The 19,537-nt window shown below is 38.7% G+C and overlaps 1 protein-coding gene across 10 annotated transcripts in view; it reads left to right on the top strand.

Annotated features, from left to right (window-relative positions):
- The window catches only part of Myo81F (Myosin 81F), a 2,624,640-nt gene that overhangs the window by 1,117,999 nt on the left and 1,487,104 nt on the right, over positions 1-19,537 (top strand). For all 10 annotated transcript variants that reach the window (XM_070995759.1, XM_070995757.1, XM_070995758.1 and 7 more), the window contains one exon: positions 11,508-11,629. In XM_070995759.1, coding sequence (XP_070851860.1) covers positions 11,508-11,629 — 122 coding nt within the window. The remainder of the gene's footprint in view (positions 1-11,507; positions 11,630-19,537) is intronic.

Genomic DNA, 19,537 nt, shown 5'->3' with positions numbered 1-19,537 from the left:
AGCTCTTCAATTAAATTTTACCTTGCATTTCTCTTCTCCAGTTAAGTGACAGCATTTTTTTCTTCCAGGAACAGACTAAAATCGGAATAATTGATATTTATGCCTGTTGAGAAGATCTCCTCAAGGATAATGCTTGTAAGATTGTTCTTCATATCCTGGCTTAGACATCTGTTTTTTCCTTGATCCAAAATAACTCTCCCTCTATTGGTCTCCGCCAATAAAGTGCCCAAGCTTTTGCCTAGCACCTGCTTTGCCTTCCAATACAATTTAGGCGGCGTCTCCTGCAGTTTGATTATGCTTGTGGGAAGCAACTGCGATTCACCATCTGGTCCAAGCTGCATTCAAAAATATTTAATACTTGTTTAAACTGCAGAAATTACTTACTATTGATTTTCTCTATTGACATAAGCTTCTCTCGAAATCTTAACCGAGGACCCAAAGGTGGAACGGCTTCCTTCAAAGCTTTCTCAGTTAAAATTTTTAAATCATCATATATTTAATCTATTATATTTCGGTCCTAAATATATACATGCATACAGTGTATAACATTAACATTCGTTTTTTTTGTTTGTGCATGTTTCTCCTTTAAATTTAAAAAAAGGATTGACTTTCATTGACGTTTGAAGTTGAAAAAAAACCGAATATTAATGGCAAAGCACATGGTCAGGCTTGCAAAAACCATTGCGATCAAAAATGATAATTCTGTAAAAATCTTTACGTGGACAGAAAATTAAAAAATTCGAAATGCTTTTAAAAATATAGTATAATATGCACGTTAAATAATAACTGGCCAAGCTTTATTACTCGGTCGCAACTATTAATGTAAGCCTTAACATCCCAGTCGTAAGTTGCGGAACGTGTTTTAAAAAAACATAGTTCTGGGTCGTACCTTTTTTACGCAAAACAGCACGCATGCAAATTTTCCAAGGCAAATGTGCGTGCTGGGTGCATTCTATTGCGGTGCCTTCTAGAAGTGTTTCAGAATAATGCATCCAGAAGCATGCACAAACACCCGTTTCGGGAACGTATTCCGAAAGAAATAGTTCTGGGTAGTATCTTTTTTACGCAAAGAAACCCGCGTGCAAATTTAACTAGCAACTGTGCGTGCTGGGGGCAGTCTTTTGGGTGCCATCTGGGTGTATTTCAATATAGTGCATCCAGGTGCATTTTAGTGGGAATGTAAAAAAACCAAACTCAAACCCGAAGGTTGCCGATGCCCATTTTTTTACAATCGTCTTTTTTCGGAACTGTTCTCTTGACAACCCAGTCGTAAATGACAGCATTCCATCATGCGTTCTTTCATTATGAAATGGCATCAAAAAGGTGTTCCGGAAGTGATGAGTCTGTCCATTCTTTTTACACGGGTGCGGGACAAAAAAGAATGCACCCGTTGCATGCTTCTGGAAGCATATGCAGGGTCCTCTTTTAGAAAAGATGACGCTGACTTAAATAGTGTGTTGATATGCTTTATTCACATTCGACTTTTTAACTTAGGTTTTACAAAATATACGTGTGCTATTAAACTGTACTCTTCGAGATTCTGGCAGCGAGTGAGTATGGCGGTGCGTTGCCACTTTGCACTCACGTTGCACCTGGGTATCGAATACAACTTCGGAATATCGAGTGTTACTTAGGAATATCGAGTACAGAAAGGGAAAGATATTAGATCAGTAGGCGAGACCGCTTCTAGTGGTCCTTGTCTCTCCAGTACCGCATCCCACAATCGGCCCTCCTGACGCAGGATTCGTCCCGAATGCCTTCATGTACTCTGCGACGGTTGATGTCTTATAAGACCCATCCCCTTCTCCTACCCTTTCAACTTCGTATCTTCCATGGTTTGCTACTTTAACTACTTTATACGGCCCTAGGTACTTTCCTTTCAATTTCAAACCAGTACCATACTGGGTGCGTTTAATGGCTACCAAATCGTTTAACTGGAATTTCTTCTCGACCTTTCTTTTTGCATCAAAAGCTTTCTTGTTTTTCGCTTGGATACTCTGAATGTTCTCCCTTGCTTCCTTCCTTAGTTTGTCTCGTTCATCATCTAACTCTGCAATCAAACAATCCTGTATCAACGACTTGAGCTGGACATCTCCTGAGATACGCATATCTAATCCTGTTAACAGTTTGAACGGTGAAACTTTGGTACTCCTTGGCTCAGTGTTGTTTATGATCTGCTGTACCTTACCTACATGCTTATACCAGCACCCTGGGCTTTCAAGGCTTAGTTTGGAGAGCATCGGAACAACTATTTTATGCATGCGTTCTACTTGTCCGTTTCCCCTTGGTACGCCTGTTGCTATCAGCAAATGTTGGATCTTCTCCCTATCGCAGTACTCTTTGAACAGGTGGGATGTGAATGCAGCTCCACGATCTGACACTATCCTATACGGATTTCCAAAACAAACAGCCTGGTGCTCCAAACAAGTCACTACTTCTTCAACCCCTGTGCTTCGTGTAGGATACAACCATACGTACTTGGAAAAAGCATCTACAATCACGAAAATGTGATTATATCGTTTTTTGGTTAACTCCATCGAACCAACATGATCTACATGGTATGTGACGAGCGGCTTGTCTCCTTTGTCTATCGGTGTAAGGAACCCTTCTTGCCTACCAGCCTTCGCATTCACAAGGATGCACTCTACGCAGCTATCGACCACTCGCGCTACTTTATCTTTCAGCTTCGGAATGTAATACGACTTCTCAATCAAATCCTGAGTTTTCTTGGATGAGAAATGTCCCTGCTTGTGACTGTTTTGGATGATTTCGGTTTCCATGAGTGAAGGAACTACTAGCAACTCTTTGTTAGGATCCTTGAACAGAACTTCGTTCACTATGTAGAAGTCTTCATAGCCTTTGGTCTCAACGACACTTTTGAGCACCTTCGTCCACTCATCTAACGGCTGTGCTTCCCGCAAACGATGAAACAAACTGTCAGTCAACGTATAACATGACACCCTACTCAACGCATCGACATGTCTCATCTTCGAACCTGACCTGTGTTCTATTTCGTAGTCAAAATCTTGAAGGTACATCGCCCATCTAGACACTCTGAGCGGAATCTCTTTCTTCTTCATGGTCATGGTAAAGGCGTTACAGTCCGTAATAATTTTAAACTTCTTCCCTAGAACAAGTCATACTGACCACTCTGAGTTACGAACGATGTATACTTTTGGGATTCTGGCGAAACAGGAACGTGAAAGAAACCATTAGTCAAATCTAGAGTTGTAAAAACTTGTCCACCTTGTAGCTTTTCTATCACACAGTCCATTTGAGCTGTTGGGAAGTTATCTCAGACAATCTTTTCATTTAACTTTCGGTAATCGCAACACAAGCGCTTCTTCCCGTTCTTCTTATCTACAAGCACCACTGGCGAAGCAAACTCGGATGTACTAGGCTTGATTATCACTTCCTCTAGCCATTCTTGAACCTGGTCATCGACAATTTTCTGATCGCAATAAGCTAATCGTCTCGGATGTTGGAAAACAGGCAACTCGTCTGTCAATAAGATCTTCATCTCGACTGGTGAAGTGAGATTTCTTTTTGGCTTGTAACTTTCGATCAATGACTCCACTTCAGAAGCTACTTCCTGACTCAAGTGCTCTAAATCTACCGCTGAGACTGTCTTAGAGTCTTTCGTGCTGATCATGCACAGACTTTCGAATTCACTAATTAGCTGCATACAAGTACTTTGCCCTGCCTGGTTATCGTCTGATCCTGTCGTTGGTCTTTGCTGAACACTTTGAACTCTTGGCGAAAATATAGTGCCAGACTTGGTTACCATCATGTCTATGCTGTTTAAGATTGTTGTGCCTAAGATTGCGTCAAACTTCATATCGTCATCTGGTATGACATGAAACTCGACCGACATGTCGATTCCATCGATAACGACCTTTGTAACGAAGCTTCCGAATGTTAGCACCTGACTTTCACCGATACCTGTCAAAACTCTCTGACGACCCATCAGACTGCCTACTCCAACGCCTAGCTTCAAGAACACACGCCTACGCATCAAACACAATTCCGCACCTGTGTCCACAAGTCCCTTGAATTCTGAATTCCTGCAAATCACAGATTTCAATTCCAAGCTCGACGAAAAGGACTCAAGCGATGGTTGTGAAACGACTTTATCGTCCTGAACGACATTGGTTGCTCTCTCTGTCTTGACCTGTACTTCCGCTTTACATTGCGCTGCTCGGTGTCCTGGCTGATCACATCTGAAACATTTCTCCTTCACAGGACAGTCTTTCTTCATGTGCGGCGAATCTCCGCACCGAAAACATTTCCTAACTGATCCACCTACCGCATCTTGTTTTGTGTCGTGCACAGCCTTGCTACCCTGTAAACCATACTTGTTAACTGGTTTGGATGATCCACGGGATTTTTGATACGCGTCGATTTGTAACTTAAGATCCTTAAGGTTTCTGGCCTGGTATAGCATTGCCTTATTTGATCTAGCATCTGGGATACCCTCAACGAAATACTCGATCAAACTTTCTTCCTCCAAACAAATGGGCTTTGCAATTTCCATAAGTGCATAAAGGAACTCGTGCAAGGATTCACCCTTATGCTGCTGTTGTTTTCCCAACCTGCGATGAACTTCTGCTGAGGATAACTTGATTCCAAACTCCTCCAACAAAGCTGATTTCAAACTTGCCCAGTCTTTGATATTCCTCTGGCTACGCACAAACATCTTTGCTGCTCCACTAAGCAACTGTTTTGCGTACGAAAACAACTGTAAAGGGTTCCACTCAACTGTAGCTGCACAATCCTCCAACTCTCCTATCCATTGGTTTATATCTGGGGAACTCGACCCAGAAAACTGCGAAACACTGCCCTCTACATCTTTCAACGTGAACCATGATCTACCCTGCCTTTCATTTCCTAGTCCTTGATGCCAACCTGCTGCGTTTGGCCGATTTATAGTGGTTTCTGCGGACGTTACTGATAGACCATCTTCACCATTATCCTCCGTTTCCGACTCACCGTCATTGTTTAGACCGTAGTAGGTCAACAACCTCTCTTGCAATTCCGCTTTTAATCCAGTTGTACCCAATTGCAACTCCGACAACTTCCGACGCAACTCTTCAACTCGCAGTGCCAAGATCTCGTTTTTCTCCATTTTACAACTTGGTCCTGTAGATTATTAAGATTAAACAATGTTTTCTTAAATTTAGTATCAAAAGCAAATTGTAAATAGATTAACCACCCTGTCTCTGGAACTGCTTGATTTCAATGTTACCCCACTACTTTACAAACGACTTGAAATAAACTTTCCGGCAACACTCCTCCAAAAGTTCAGCCACTCGCTCAATGATGTCGCTTTTGGTCGTCGTCGTATTTCTTTGCCACGCTTCCCGCTTTTGTAGCGTCACACATACAATGAAGACTTCCAAACTCAACTGGAACTTTCTGGATGCTTTCGTCTGCTGCCAAGATCTGTGCACCAGCCTTTCGCTTGCACAATCCTGCACGCACGCTCCGATGACCACACCAGATCCAATGTCTTGCTCGTTGTATCTCCACTGCTTCCAGCCCGTGTCTGCTGCTTCCTAGATCTCCAGCCACGATCGGCTACCTCCTAATCCTTTCAGCACTTCGTCCGCTAGTTCTCGAAGTTCTTGCCTTTGCAAAAGCCACCAACTGTGTCCGCTTTCTGCGCCAGCCTTCTTTGTCACACTCCAGCCAAATTGCTTATGACGATTTGAAGATATCTAGCCGATTTGCTCAATTTCACCAGCTCTCTGCATACGCACTCCACGTGTTTTTGGCAAGGTGAAAGTTCTGTCGAATGGTAGGCTATATCTCGGTTGAGCCCCCAAAAGTTGCAGGGTCCTCTTTTAGAAAAGATGACGCTGACTTAAATAGTGTGTTGATATGCTTTATTCACATTCGACTTGTTAACTTAGGTTTTACAAAATATACGTGTGCTATTAAACTGTACTCTTCGAGATTCTGGCAGCGAGTGAGTATGGCGGTGCGTTGCCACTTTGCACTCACGTTGCACCTGGGTATCGAATACAACTTCGGAATATCGAGTGTTACTTAGGAATATCGAGTACAGAAAGGGAAAGATATTAGATCAGTAGGCGAGACCGCTTCTAGTGGTCCTTGTCTCTCCAGTACCGCATCCCACACATATATCTGGAATGCACCTGGAAGTAACAAACTAAACACGTTCTGCGTGTACTCTTTTTTAATGCACCTGGAAGCAAAATACTAAACAGCTTCTGGGTGTATTCTTTTTTAATGCACCTGGAAGCAACATACTAAACACATTCTGGGTGTATTCTTTTTTAATGCACCTGTAACATGTACCCAGGAATGCACCTAGAAGCATTCAAAAACCAAATATCTGGAAGTTTTCCCCAGGAATACATAAAACTGGATTTCAATTTCATATTTATTTTCATTTCAATATTCAAGAACGCAACTAATTTTTGATCGGAGTAACTCCCCTTCTGTACGGTGCTTTGGTGCTTCCTTCTTGTTTATGTACTTTTGTCATTTACGCAGTTCAGTCCTTGGTGTGCCCATTCATTTTTTGCGATTCTGAAAAATATAAAGCAAATTGAATATTATATATTTTTAAATATGTGTATATACATTACAAATATACAATTAGGGTATTCAATTGCGTTGCAATCGTTTGAAAAGTGTAAGCAGTTCCAACAACAATTTCCATACAAAATAGTTTTCAAGGCCTACAACACCCCAGCCTATGTATACAAATCTGTTGTACTTGTGTAGAAATAGGGGGTTAATAATGGGTAGGAATTTTATCTAAAATACTAAAAATATACTGAAAAGTTGGGTTTTAATGACAGAAAATATCATAGCCTTCTTTTCACAAAAATTTAAAAGTTTGCGTTATTTTGTACGTCAATTTCCTGCAACGATGTTTTAAAATAGAGGGCGTTCAAAATTCTCGTCTGGCAAACTTACATAGTTTACACTTTTGCAACGCAATTGAATACCCTAAATATGTTTATTTTGTATGTACAATTTACATAAAAATAGTTATTATTTTATTTGTTTAATATATTTTTAGTTTGAATGTTCAGTGTACATGTACTGTGTTATTTTATTGTGTTCATATTGAACTAAATTATCTACACTTTACTTACCTGTGAAAATATTGATGTAAAATTGGTGGCAGAAAGCAACAAACTTTTTCAAAACACGTGGCACGAACTTCACTTTTCAGAACTAAAAATGCAACTGACGAGAAATGCAAGAGGCAAGAAAAACCGCTCGCTTCCTTGCATGTTCCCTTTTGTCTTTATTATTTGTTTGTCAAGAGAACAGTTCCGAAAAAAGACGATTGTAAAAAAATGGGCATCGGCAACCTTCGGGTTTGAGTTTGGTTTTTTTACATTCCCACTAAAATGCAACTGGATGCACTATATTGAAATACACCCAGATGGCACCTAAAAGACTGCCCCCAGCACGCACATTTTGCTGGGTAAATTTGCATACGTGCTGTTTTGCGTAAAAAAGATACGACCCAGAACTATTTCTTTCGGAACACGTTCCCGAAACGGGTGTTTGGGCATGCTTCTGGATGCATTATTCTGAAAAACTTCTAGAAGGCACCGCAATAGAATGCACCCAGCACGCACATTTGCCTTGGAAAATTTGCATGCGTGCTGTTTTGCGTAAAAACAGTACGACCCAAAACAATGTTTTTTTAAAACACGTTCCGCAACTTACGACTGGGAAGCGGTTTTTTCCTAACAAAATTCCACAAATACGCGTGGTTGATGAATGGTGTACATATCTACATGTGCATTGTACATATAAGATTTAAGAAAGCGAGCACTCGAACTTCCCTCATATCACTTTAAAATGTACACACACACATATGTAAGTCCATAAATATGTATATGCAGTAAAAAAAACCACGTGCTGTGCTTTTCGCAGGAATACCAAGTGCATAATTATTACTTCACTTCAATTCACATTTATAACACATTGTATATCGCATTATTATTACTTTCTTTCGAGGTACCCGCAAACATCTTCCAGTTCATATTCTCTTAAAAACTCTTCGAGCTTCGCGTCACTTTTTGCACCCTTTTTCACATAACTTTGACACTACGCGATCAGATCAAAATTGAATGTTTTATAACATTTTTTAATGTTTGCGATCGAAATGGAAAATATTTTTATTATATTTTGGTATACTTTATTTTTAAATATAGCAACATTTGTTCTTTTTTAGCAAACATAAAAGGTGCGTTCTATTTTTTGACTTAAGCACAAGCTGTAAACTTTTTATTTCTGAATTTTTTTACTACTAATGAGAATAATTTATTCTTATTTTAAGGATACATAAACCTGATTTTTCTGAAAATATGTACTTTTAGTAATCAATTTAAGAATGCTCGTGCTTATCAAGAAACATTTTTTCACCATGTATTTTAATTGCGTTTAGGACAAATTGTACTTGATTTGTGGTGCTAATTGAATAATGTTCTTGAATCAAGAATATTTTCGGATAGATTGGGTTTTAAGAATGATTTATTCTGGATTCAAGAACGCGCAGCATATTCATTAGCAAACATAAGAAGTGCGTTCTGTTATTGATTTAAGCCTAGTACTCACATCGACGAAAACCACGAGCTAACCATAGGAGTGAGCGAGAGGCAAACAGGAGGCTGGGTCTGTTTTTTAGCGCGGTACTCAGAAAAGCTAAGGAAATACCAGAAAAAATACCAGATTTCGCGAATGAATTTTCGATGAACGCCGTTAGCCGCGGCCCAAAGAATAAGAAATTTAATCTTTGGCGGCGTTCGTGCAGAAGCGGTAGGGAATGTAAAAATTAAAAATGGAATAAAAACCCCAAAAACGGCTTATGGAGGTTAGTACAGATTAAAAAGGACGTATAATTCAAGCTGTTGCCCATTGTGGTGGGACTTAACCGACAGGAAGCAACACTACAACGGGCCAAATGTGCAGAACAGTCGAAGCGCTGGAGGAGATCCACGATAGAATGCCAGTGGGAAGGAACATCGTTCGATCTCCGACGAGCTCTCCATTGAGGACTCCACCTCCACCAGCTACTTGACAGCTAAAGCGGAGAGGGAGGAGCCTGTTGGGATCCGGAGCTGGACTGCAGATGGCGCGGGAAAGATAGCGAAGCATCCGTGGGACGAGAAGGAAGCCTTAAACTTCTAATTTACATAAATATAAACATTCGTTGAACATTTCATTTATTTTTATTTTAATTTCTTTATGCACCAGCAGACTCTTCTTTTTTAAATTGCTCCACTTGATTTGTTTTCCGTTTGGCAACAAGCACAGCTGCTTGTAAGACCATGCCACACGCATTGCGGGTGAACTTTGAAAACTTCGGTCACACTACAAAGAATAAGATTTTTCGACTAGTGAAACTCTTAGCCGATCTGAGTACTAGGCTTTAAGCACAAACTGTACTTGTTGATATACCATTTATTCTTGAAGTTTTTTGGTACTAGTGAGAATAATTACTAATTACTATTTTGATAATACTAAAGCCTAATATTCTAAAATTAAGTACTTTTAGTGATCACATTACCAAGAAACATTTTTTTGTCAGAATATATTATACATTGGTTAAGCAGAAATCGTATTTGTTTGGTCCTGTTTATTGAATATTAAACAAAGCACTTTTTCGTATAATTTGTGTTTTAAAAACGATTTATTCTTAATTCGCGCAACATACTCATTCTTAAAACAAGCCCAATGAATACTATCCGAAATCAGTATAAATCGCGCTCAAATTTATGATGCGCTATTTTTTTAAATGTATGCTTATATATATGTTTATTTCCTGTAAAATTTATTATACGAGTTTATAATAAAAAAGTTAAAGGAACAAATGTTTTCATCCAAACCTTACCGCTTTCGCACTCTATGAATGACACGACATAATCTGCCAAATTTTCGCAATCGACAGACTCAAACTTAATTTTCTAAGGCCTAGGCTTAGTGAAATGAATATTCTCGTAAGTTAATATAACATCCCCAAGTTCCCTATTGGATGTTGCACTATTTAAAAATGCATTGTTGACTTTGCTCCCAATTTTTCCTTTAAAGCATTTTTTTGCTGAGTTAGCAACGTAGTCGAGTGCAGACAGCCAAAAAATTGTGCTACTAGGCTGAATCCCCTCATCGCCAGCTACATCTAACCCGTATTGATTGAAAAACAGATCCTGCAATGCACCTTTTTTCCCACCTGTATTCAAACCTAGTGCGAATTACTTTGCCCTTAGTAGAGGTACTGTCATATCGAGGATAGCTCTAACGTCCATGGTAATGCGTTTAAGCTGTTTACAAACGGTAGTTGACTTGTATAAAAATCTTAGTACTAAAATGTAATATTATTATTGACGTAAACAAATTGTGTGATCCCAAAAACACATAAAAAAATTAGTATGTGAAATTGTCGCTCAGCACACCCTATTGGATTTTGCTGTCACCCACAAGTGCTTGACGACTGATTTTTGCCAATTCCTCTTCACTTTTCTATACTCTTTTACGATGCCGTCATCGCGCACTGTTCGTCTTCGTTGACAACTTCTAGCAAAATGCACCCTTTGCCAATAGTTTCAGCTTTTTTTTGGCACATGGAAACTTTTGTTGTCTCAAAGATCTCTTATGGCTTCAGTAGTCGTCTTTCTTTTCTCTCGTCAAAAACACCCACGCCATTTTCGCAAGGATCTCCTCCTCGTGTTGTCAAAATTCGATCACAGGTACTGGGTACTCATCTACTGCGTAGATTTTTTCATTGCAAGCCTTAGCGCGTTAATTTCAGTGTTACAAAATTTTACGCTTCTAACTTACATCGATGGTTGCTGAAAATTAATATTCGTTTGAAATCCCCATTTTCAATTGTGTTCACCAAAAAGTTCTCCTATTCAAGGATTCTGAGAAAAAATCATGTGGAAGAAAAGCGTTTTTATGCTACACCTAAACTGCAATTTCAGACGAATGGATTCTTGGTTTTTTAGTTCATCAAACCATTTGAAAAGTACCACACATTATTTTTAAAACATCATACTTAAAATAATTTTAGGATTTTTTCAAGGGATTTATAATTGAACGAATATTTATGTTTATAGTCATAGACATATAGCTCCAGTCAACATAATAGTAGCGACAACGTCCGTATGTAAGTCTGTACGTCTGTTTCAATACCGCTTGCGAGCTCAGTTTAAGAGCCATCGGGTTAAAGCATTCGCCATCGTCATTAAATATGTGCACGTACATATATCAAGTTTTAAGCCCGACCCAATCGGTCGACTACATTCAATAGCTCCCATAGGATCGTTTGGGTATAAATTGCCAAAATTGAAGATATTTCGCGCAGTGTAAAAGCCTTTTACATAAATACTTTTTTAAGCATACCTTGATCAGGATAAAAGCGTCCTTAAGCGGACTTACTTTATTTAGCATTATTCTGCAGTATTGAGTATTTTTATTAATTTCTATTAAAATGTTATACTACATTCTATTTTAAGGATCATCAGTATATAAGTTCAAGTTATTCTCGAGGATCATCCAAGTCTAAGTGTACTGTAAGCGATACTTTTCGGCACCAGCTGCAGTCCTTAATAGATGTCCTTCAAAATACGAAGCCGTGGTAAGTTCGTACTCGCATTCACTCATGTAATAATCATTAAGGTGTCCTAATATTTTGCTGGAAATAACAAAGCTACGTGTGCAGTTCTTAAACCCGTTACTCGTAAAGTAAAATGGTATACAAAATTCGTCGGGAAGTATGTAAGATATAGATGAAAGCGTTCCCGACGCCATAAAGTTTATATTCTTGATAAGGATCACTAGCCGATTTTATCTAATTATGTTCGTCTGTCTGTCTGTCCGTCCGTATGAACGCTGAGAACTCGGAAAAGCTATTTCAGCAGTGTCCCACGTAATCTCTAACGCCTATAGCGCTAGCGCCCATAATCAATGGATCCTCCTGAGTAAAATTCCTTTACAAACTTGTGTTCCATTACCTAGAATCTATTGTCCACTGTATGCTTTAATTTCGGTTAAGAGCGATTCCATGACGATATTTTTTTGGATTTGTTATAGCAATATAATCGATTTTTAGTTTTTATATATTTTCCTATATGTTGCCAAATGTAAAAAGTGTCATGACAACCTATAGAATGCGAGCGCAGTCATGTATTGGGAGTGTGTTTCAGCGAAAATATTTTAGATAAGTCGAACTATGTTGGCCACATAATTCAATTATAAGCAAACATGGTATTTTTGTGTTTTTATCTATACCGCGGAACCTGTTGGTGATGGAAAATAAGTATGTTTGGGACTTTTACTCATGAGCTCCCAATTATCATAGAAATCTTGAAATCGTTCGTGGAAACTTCACAAAAAAAACATGTACATAAAAATTTATTAAGTCGGACAGTTCATTAATAAGTTATTAGCAATTAAAATGTGTTATTTTGCTGCATGCTTATCTCCATCGCCTTAGCACTACCTTTAGCTGTGTAATGGATATCTAATAGTCGAGACCGTCGACTTTAGATTTCTTTCTTGTTTATTCTAGCATGCAAATAAGGTTTTTCACTAGTGAATTGATTAAAAAAAATTTATTTTTATTTTTAACAATCACTCACTCACTATTACAATTTTTCAATAGGTCGAACTTATTTAATTCACTGCTTTTGTACTTTTTTCGAATTGTTCTACTGCTCGATTTGGATCTTAAAAACGGACTGCCTGCTCTCTAGTTCAATGATCAATAATCAAACCTCGGCTTAAGAGATCTTATCCCAAAAAATTGATGAAGAGAATGACTCAAGAGAGTCGGAAAATAGGATGATGCAATTTGCCAATTAAATTCGAAGTCCAATCTTGGCCGGAAATTGGTGTTTACATTAGCGGAGTTTAGGGACCGCTTTGGGAATCTTTTTGTTTACGCTAGCGGACTCGGGGCTCGCTTTGGGGATCTTTTGTTTACGTTAGCGGACTCAGGGCTCGCTTGGGACTCCGACTGTTTACAATATCGGTTTGGATGTTTACAGCATTCGTTTGATTCGGACTGCGTGAAATTGATCTGGGTGGGAATGATTTGGAAGCCTGCTTGACAGAAATAGCTGACCACGGATTTGTTTCGGGTCTGTCAGAGTTATTTGGAAATTAGCTCTCGGCTCAAAGTTGTTTATAAATTGGGTAAGAGCCCCTAAATAATGTGTCATAAACTTGCACCCTGCGGTCGCCAAAGTTTTGGAAGGTTAGTGGGCGTTAGAGTGCGTGGCACTTTGCTGAAATAAACATGCGCTACGCAAGAACCTTTAGAACATAAATGCTTAATCCAAACATTGTATATTTTTTTGTAGGTTTTGAGATATCAGCTTTCATATGGACGGATATATGGATTTTGGGCGGTTGATACTTTATAGGTATTGACAAGAGCAATACTTCTCCCCCGAATGCAATACACTCCTTTTCACTGCGAGCTACGGGTATAACAAATAGAAACGCTAAATTTGAGTGCCTCGACTATCATAGTCTGGCTCAAATTGTATTTAAAATAAAAGTCCAATGCAGTTTTATTGACGCGGCATAAACTACCGATGCCAGCGCAGAAGCGACATTTGACCAATACAAATAAATGAATAATTTAAAACGCAAGTAATGGGTTACACTAGTTTACGTAATCAACATTTATGGAGTTAAGCCTTAAAGACTTAATTGAATTATTATGGCTCTCAGCACACGCTGGTGTCATTAAATAAATATTCTAAAGGATGGTTCTGGAGATATTCGTGAAAAACAAAATCCAGTTACCCAACGGTTTCCTAGAACATCTAAGTTTTGGTGATCGGACTTCAAATAATGTAGTTATGTCTATTGTCTATTAAATTGTCTAATATTTTTGCAATATCTTGTTGAACCCGCCCAAAAACCGCCAAAAGCTGTTCTATGAGTTAAATAAGAGATTATTGCACTATTTCAGCAAATTGCCATGCCCACTTCAACACCGACAAGCCGCTCAAAATGTGGCGCTCACAGCTTGGATGCTATAAATGGATGCTAATGGGTCAATTGATAGGTATTCACGAGAGCAATACATTTCAGTTAAATTTTTTTTCTAAAATTGAAACTTTAGAAGCCATAGTTCCGGGCGGTTTGTGGCAGATCGACTAGTGATTTGATACACTCTTAGGGTTAGTTAGGGCAAGTTCATCTCGAAATAATTTTAATAAAAATTTTTATTGTATTCGTCTCATTTGTAAATATATTTATTATACCCGTTACTCGTAGAGTAAAAGGGTATACTAGATTCGTCGGAAAGTATGTAACAGGCAGAAGGAAGCGTTTCCGACCCCATAAAGTATATATATTCTTGATCAGGATCACTAGCCGAGTCGATCTAGCCATGTCCGTCTGTCCGTCTGTCCGGATGAACGCTGAGATCTCGGATACTATGAGAGCTAGGCTATTGAGATTTGACGTACAGATTCCTGAGCTTCTTACGCAGCGCAAGTTTGTTTCAGTAGACTGCCACGCCCACTCTAACGCCCACAAACCGCCCAAAACTGTGGCTCCTACAGTTTTGATGCTAGATAGACAATTTTAACTGAAATGTAATGTTCTCATCAATACCTATCGATTGACCCAAAAAAAGTTTGCCACGCCCACTTTAACGCCCACAAACCGCAAAACACTGTGACGCCCACAATTTTCATGCTAGATAAAAAATTTTAACTGAAATGTATTGGTCTCGTCAATACCTATCGATTGATCCAAAAAAAATTTGCCACGCCCACTCTAACGCCCATAACGCTTAAATCTGTATACCGCCGGTAGGTGGCGCATTTTAATCTCGCTTTGCTGCTTGCATATCTCCATTTAGCTGAGTAACGGGTATCTGATAGTCGAGGTACTCGACTATAGCGTTCTCCCTTGTTTATATACTTCATTCATTCAATATAGGCTGGTTGCGTTCCCAAATTAGTCAAGTAAATGACAATAAGGCTAACGATGTTAACAACGTTGTGGTAGTTTACTGCCCCATGATTGATTGTATGCATTTGTGGAGTATCATATTGACAGATGCTGGTCTAATTTTATATAAACTTTTAATTTTAGATTTTATATTTAAATACGTTTAATATTTAGAAGGTGTTTATTGTGACATTGGAAAATTTAACTGCCTAAACCTTACACAGCTCCAGAAATAAAACGCTCTTTTTTCGTGACACAAAATTCGTCAAAATGCGCTATTCTGTCTAGTACACAACCACCAAGGGAATAAATGGTGTTGTGAGGGCTTACACGAAAAATGGTCAGCTAAGCTATGTGGAGGGCTTTTAATTGCAGGCACAACTTAACGACAAGTTCTTAAGACTAGAGGAAGATCAATTATAAATAATGTGAAATGAATCGGATTAAGGCGACTTCCTTGTTGAATGTAAGTCTATCTGTGCTTGCGTTGGCTGCAAAAAAAGAAGATACACGCCTTGAAGACCGCTGGTCGCGGTTTCTATTGTTAGTTTTTAATCTAAGTTAAATGTGTGTAATTCAATACAACTGATGTAAGTTTTAAATTGACCCTGACTTTTAAATTCAAAGCGTACAAAAAACTGCCGCAGACGATTTCTGCTCAACTTTGACGATATGGTACGGGACGTTAAAACATTTTGGTGGCCCATGAGGGGAAAATTCACTCACAGCTTTAACAGTTTCGTAAAGTTTTTAACTTATTTACTTTGCAAATCGACTGTAAATTGTATTTCTATAATTTCATCGCCATAACGGTATCTCGAAGATCGAAGAAATTAAGGAATCAATGAATCGAATCAATGCTACCTCCCTATACACACTAGTCTTGTGTTGTTGTTGTCCTCTCCACCCTTAAATTGTTGTCACTGTCACTCACTGTCAATTTTAGTCACTTTTTGCGTGGTATTTTAAAGTAGAGTGCGGCGAGTTAAATTATTATGGGTATTCATGTAAATGAAGGTAATGATTTCGCGCAACTTAGGTACCGTTGGTTGTGGTCAAGCCTTTTGCAGAAATTTATGCCTTGCGTATGGACATATGTTCCAGATGGACCCAATTAATTAAAAATGATAGATGGAACGTTCAAAAAAAGAAAACTTAATCCTATTACGAATTTCAAGGCAGGAAACTCAACGAGCTTTCAAATAATTTTTACATAAATCATCGAGCCATCTTTTTGCAGCAATTTCCACGTTCGCATTAATATTTGGCGAATGCTGTTTAAAACAACTTTGAGCAAGCATGTAATCACATTAATTGTACATTCGCTGATGTTTACGTATCAAACTTTCCACTCCCAGTACAATGTTCAGGGGATCACTCTATTAATTATTCCTTTTTCCCTGCTTTCCTTTTTCTGCTGCCCGAATTTCCGGTTCCGCGCTTTTATTTATTTATTTCGCCAACAGTTGGTACCTTAACTGGCTACTTGTCTATTACTAAACTAAATACTAAGGGACGAAAGGTAATTGTAAAGGGTTTTCTTAATTAATTCCCTAGGGGAGCATGGGTCCAGCCGCATGTGAGATGGAAGTTTGTTCCAGTAGAACAAGGCTCTACACAGAGGCTCATTAAAAGCATAGTTAGCTGTATATGCCGGAATAAAAAAAGGTTCAAATGACCTTAAAGACCTACCAGGTACGGAAAAGCCTATGCTACTCAGCAATGCAGGGCAGTCTATTTTGGAGGACAGCAGGTCACAAATAAAAACTAGTGCGCTATTTGTTCTACGATCTTGTAGGAAAGAAAAATGCACAAGACGACATTTCGCAGAGTAAGAGGGAACCGGGTCATTAAAGTTTAGAGAAAGAAGGGCAAAAGATAGGAATTTTTTTTGAACACGCTCAATACGATTGATGTGTGTAGTTCCAGTCGGACTCCAGACAAACGAAGCATATTCTAATCTGGACCTAATGAACGAAGAAAATAGGCTTAGTTTCGTGTACGGATCTTTAAATTGCGTGGAATTTCGTTTTACAAAACCATACATAGCGTATGCCTTTGGAATTATGTAGTTTATGTGATCCATGAAAGTAAATTTTGTATCAAACATAACTCCTAGGTCCAGTGATTCATTTCTTAAGGAAAGAACATGGGAACTAATGGAATAAGAGCTAAGGACATTCATTAATCGTATGCTGTACCTAACGTAGAAACATTTTGACACGTTCAGAGGCAACTTATTACGAGAACACCAATTTCCCACTTTTACTAGGTCATTTTGAAGAAATTCACTATCGGAGATTGAATTCACAGACCTAAATATTTTAAGATCGTCCGCAAACAACAGGAATTCAGAATTTGTTATGCAATAGCTTAAATCATTAATGAAGATGATGAATAGAAACGGATCCAATGCACTTCCCTGAGGAAGGCCAGAAGTAGCCACATACGGGTTTGAGAAAACACCATTGCACTCTACTCTATAAATCCGCCCATCTAAATAAGATTTAAACCAATTTAATATTGATGAATGAAATCCCAATTTCTACAATTTTGCCAATAAAGCATTTTGGGAGACTTTGTCAAATGCTTTGGCGAAGTCGGTGTAGACTACATCAACTTGATGATGAGTGGATGAGTGGATGCAAAAAAGATTAAACGTAGCTAAGTTAGTGGTAGTTGACCTTCCAGGCATAAAACCATGTTGGTTAGGACTGATGATCCGACCAGCAAGAAAAGTTAGCTGCTTAGCTACAATTCGTTCAAACATTTTTGAGACATTACTTAGCTTTGCAATTGGCCTATAATTTGAAACAATATTTTTGTAACCAGACTTGAATATAGGAGAAACTGGCAAGTTTCCATCTATTCGCAAATACCCCAGTGGAAAGAGACTTGTTGAAGATCATTTTTAGGGGCTCACAAAGAACACCTATACAGTATTTCAAAATAAATGGAGAAAGGCCATCGCAGTCTAATTTTCCTGAGTCGTTAAAACTCTCAGCCGCCATATGACAGTCCAAATCAGTAACATCTAAGCACCCAATATTTAGCATCGTGGCAATGGCACCGAGTGAATCATCGTCATTCCACAGCGAGCTCGGTTCAAAGTTAGATACAAAGTACTTAGCAAATATATTAGCGACCCCAATATCAGAAGAAGCTGAAAGACTTTCATATGACATATGGGAAGGAAAGTAGGAGGTTGTACGTTTAGAATTGACAAAGTGCCAGAATGACTTAGGATTGGTAATTAGTTTACACTCTATATCATCAATATATTGGCTGTATAAGAATTTATTGAGGAACTCAAACTCACGCTTATGTTGTTTGTACCGATCAAAGTCGGCAGCTTCACCGCTTTCTATGTAGCGCTTATAGAATTTATTTCGGAGATTTTTGTATTTTTTTAGTCCTTGTGTGTACCATGGTAGTCTATAAGAACTTTGAACTCTAGTTTTAGCATATCTGCCTATAATAGTAGAGAGAAAAGATATAAAAACTTCATAGGTTGTATTCACATCCGCATGCGAGAGGACTTCCGCCCATCTGATATTAGAAATATCACTACGGATAGAATCTAAACTGCGAGAATTATTTGGTGAGAAAATATAACAAGTAATTAAGATTAATAGGGGCTTGTGATGAGCATCACACGCGGCTAGAGGATTATCGCTGCAGCATAGAGTAAGGCATAAATCAGGGTGTACAAAAATTAGATCTAGAAGCTTATTTAAGTTATTAAAAACATGGTTAATCTGGACTAATCCCATACTAAGAAGCTCATCGATGACTAAGATTTCGTGGGGAAGATGCAGATTACTGGGAACCATTGCTGAAGACTCAAGATCATGAGCCCACACGAGCGAAGATAGGTTGAAGTTGCCCAAAACACATATATATTGGCCATCTTCCAGCTCCTGGTATAGGTGGGCAATGTTGTCAACATGCGCTTTATATAAATCAAAACTGCTGCTTGGGGGTATGTATGATACTGTCAGGAAAATTGTTTCCGTAGGACCAGCGAGAGATACACAGAGTTGGTCGAGCAGAGAATCCTCGTTCTGGAGACAAATAGCAATGCAACGCAGCTCACGCCGCACAGCAATTAAAACTCCGCCACCTCTGGAGCATCGTGTTTTAACGGAATCTCGATCCTTACGGAACACATGGTAAAGATTTGTATCAAATAATTCATTATCGAAGAAATCCATGTTGAGCCAGGTTTCAACAAAAATGATGACGTCATGATCACCATAAGACGTTGCCTGGAAAAGGGATTGAGCTTTCGTACGCATACCACCGATATTTTGAAAATAAATATCATATAAATAAATATATCATCCATGGTCATGCTATCAATAACTGGTCCAGCATCATGGCCCGAATCCGTAAGAGGCCTCGCTGGGATTTTATCATAATTAATAAAATTATTTGTAAGAACCTTCAGTAAAGTAGTGGTACGGATACGAATAGGCTGGTGACCGGCGCTCCAAATATTAGGTGGGCGGTCAATATTAGCATTCAAGATATAACTGCACGCAGGTGAATCCACTCCTGGTAATAATGA

The sequence above is a fragment of the Drosophila suzukii genome, chromosome 3 (genome assembly GCF_043229965.1).
Source record: "Drosophila suzukii chromosome 3, CBGP_Dsuzu_IsoJpt1.0, whole genome shotgun sequence".
NCBI lineage: Eukaryota > Metazoa > Arthropoda > Insecta > Diptera > Drosophilidae > Drosophila > Drosophila suzukii.
The sequence above is the reverse complement of the archived record's forward strand: the minus strand, read 5'-3'. Positions and strand labels throughout refer to the sequence as shown.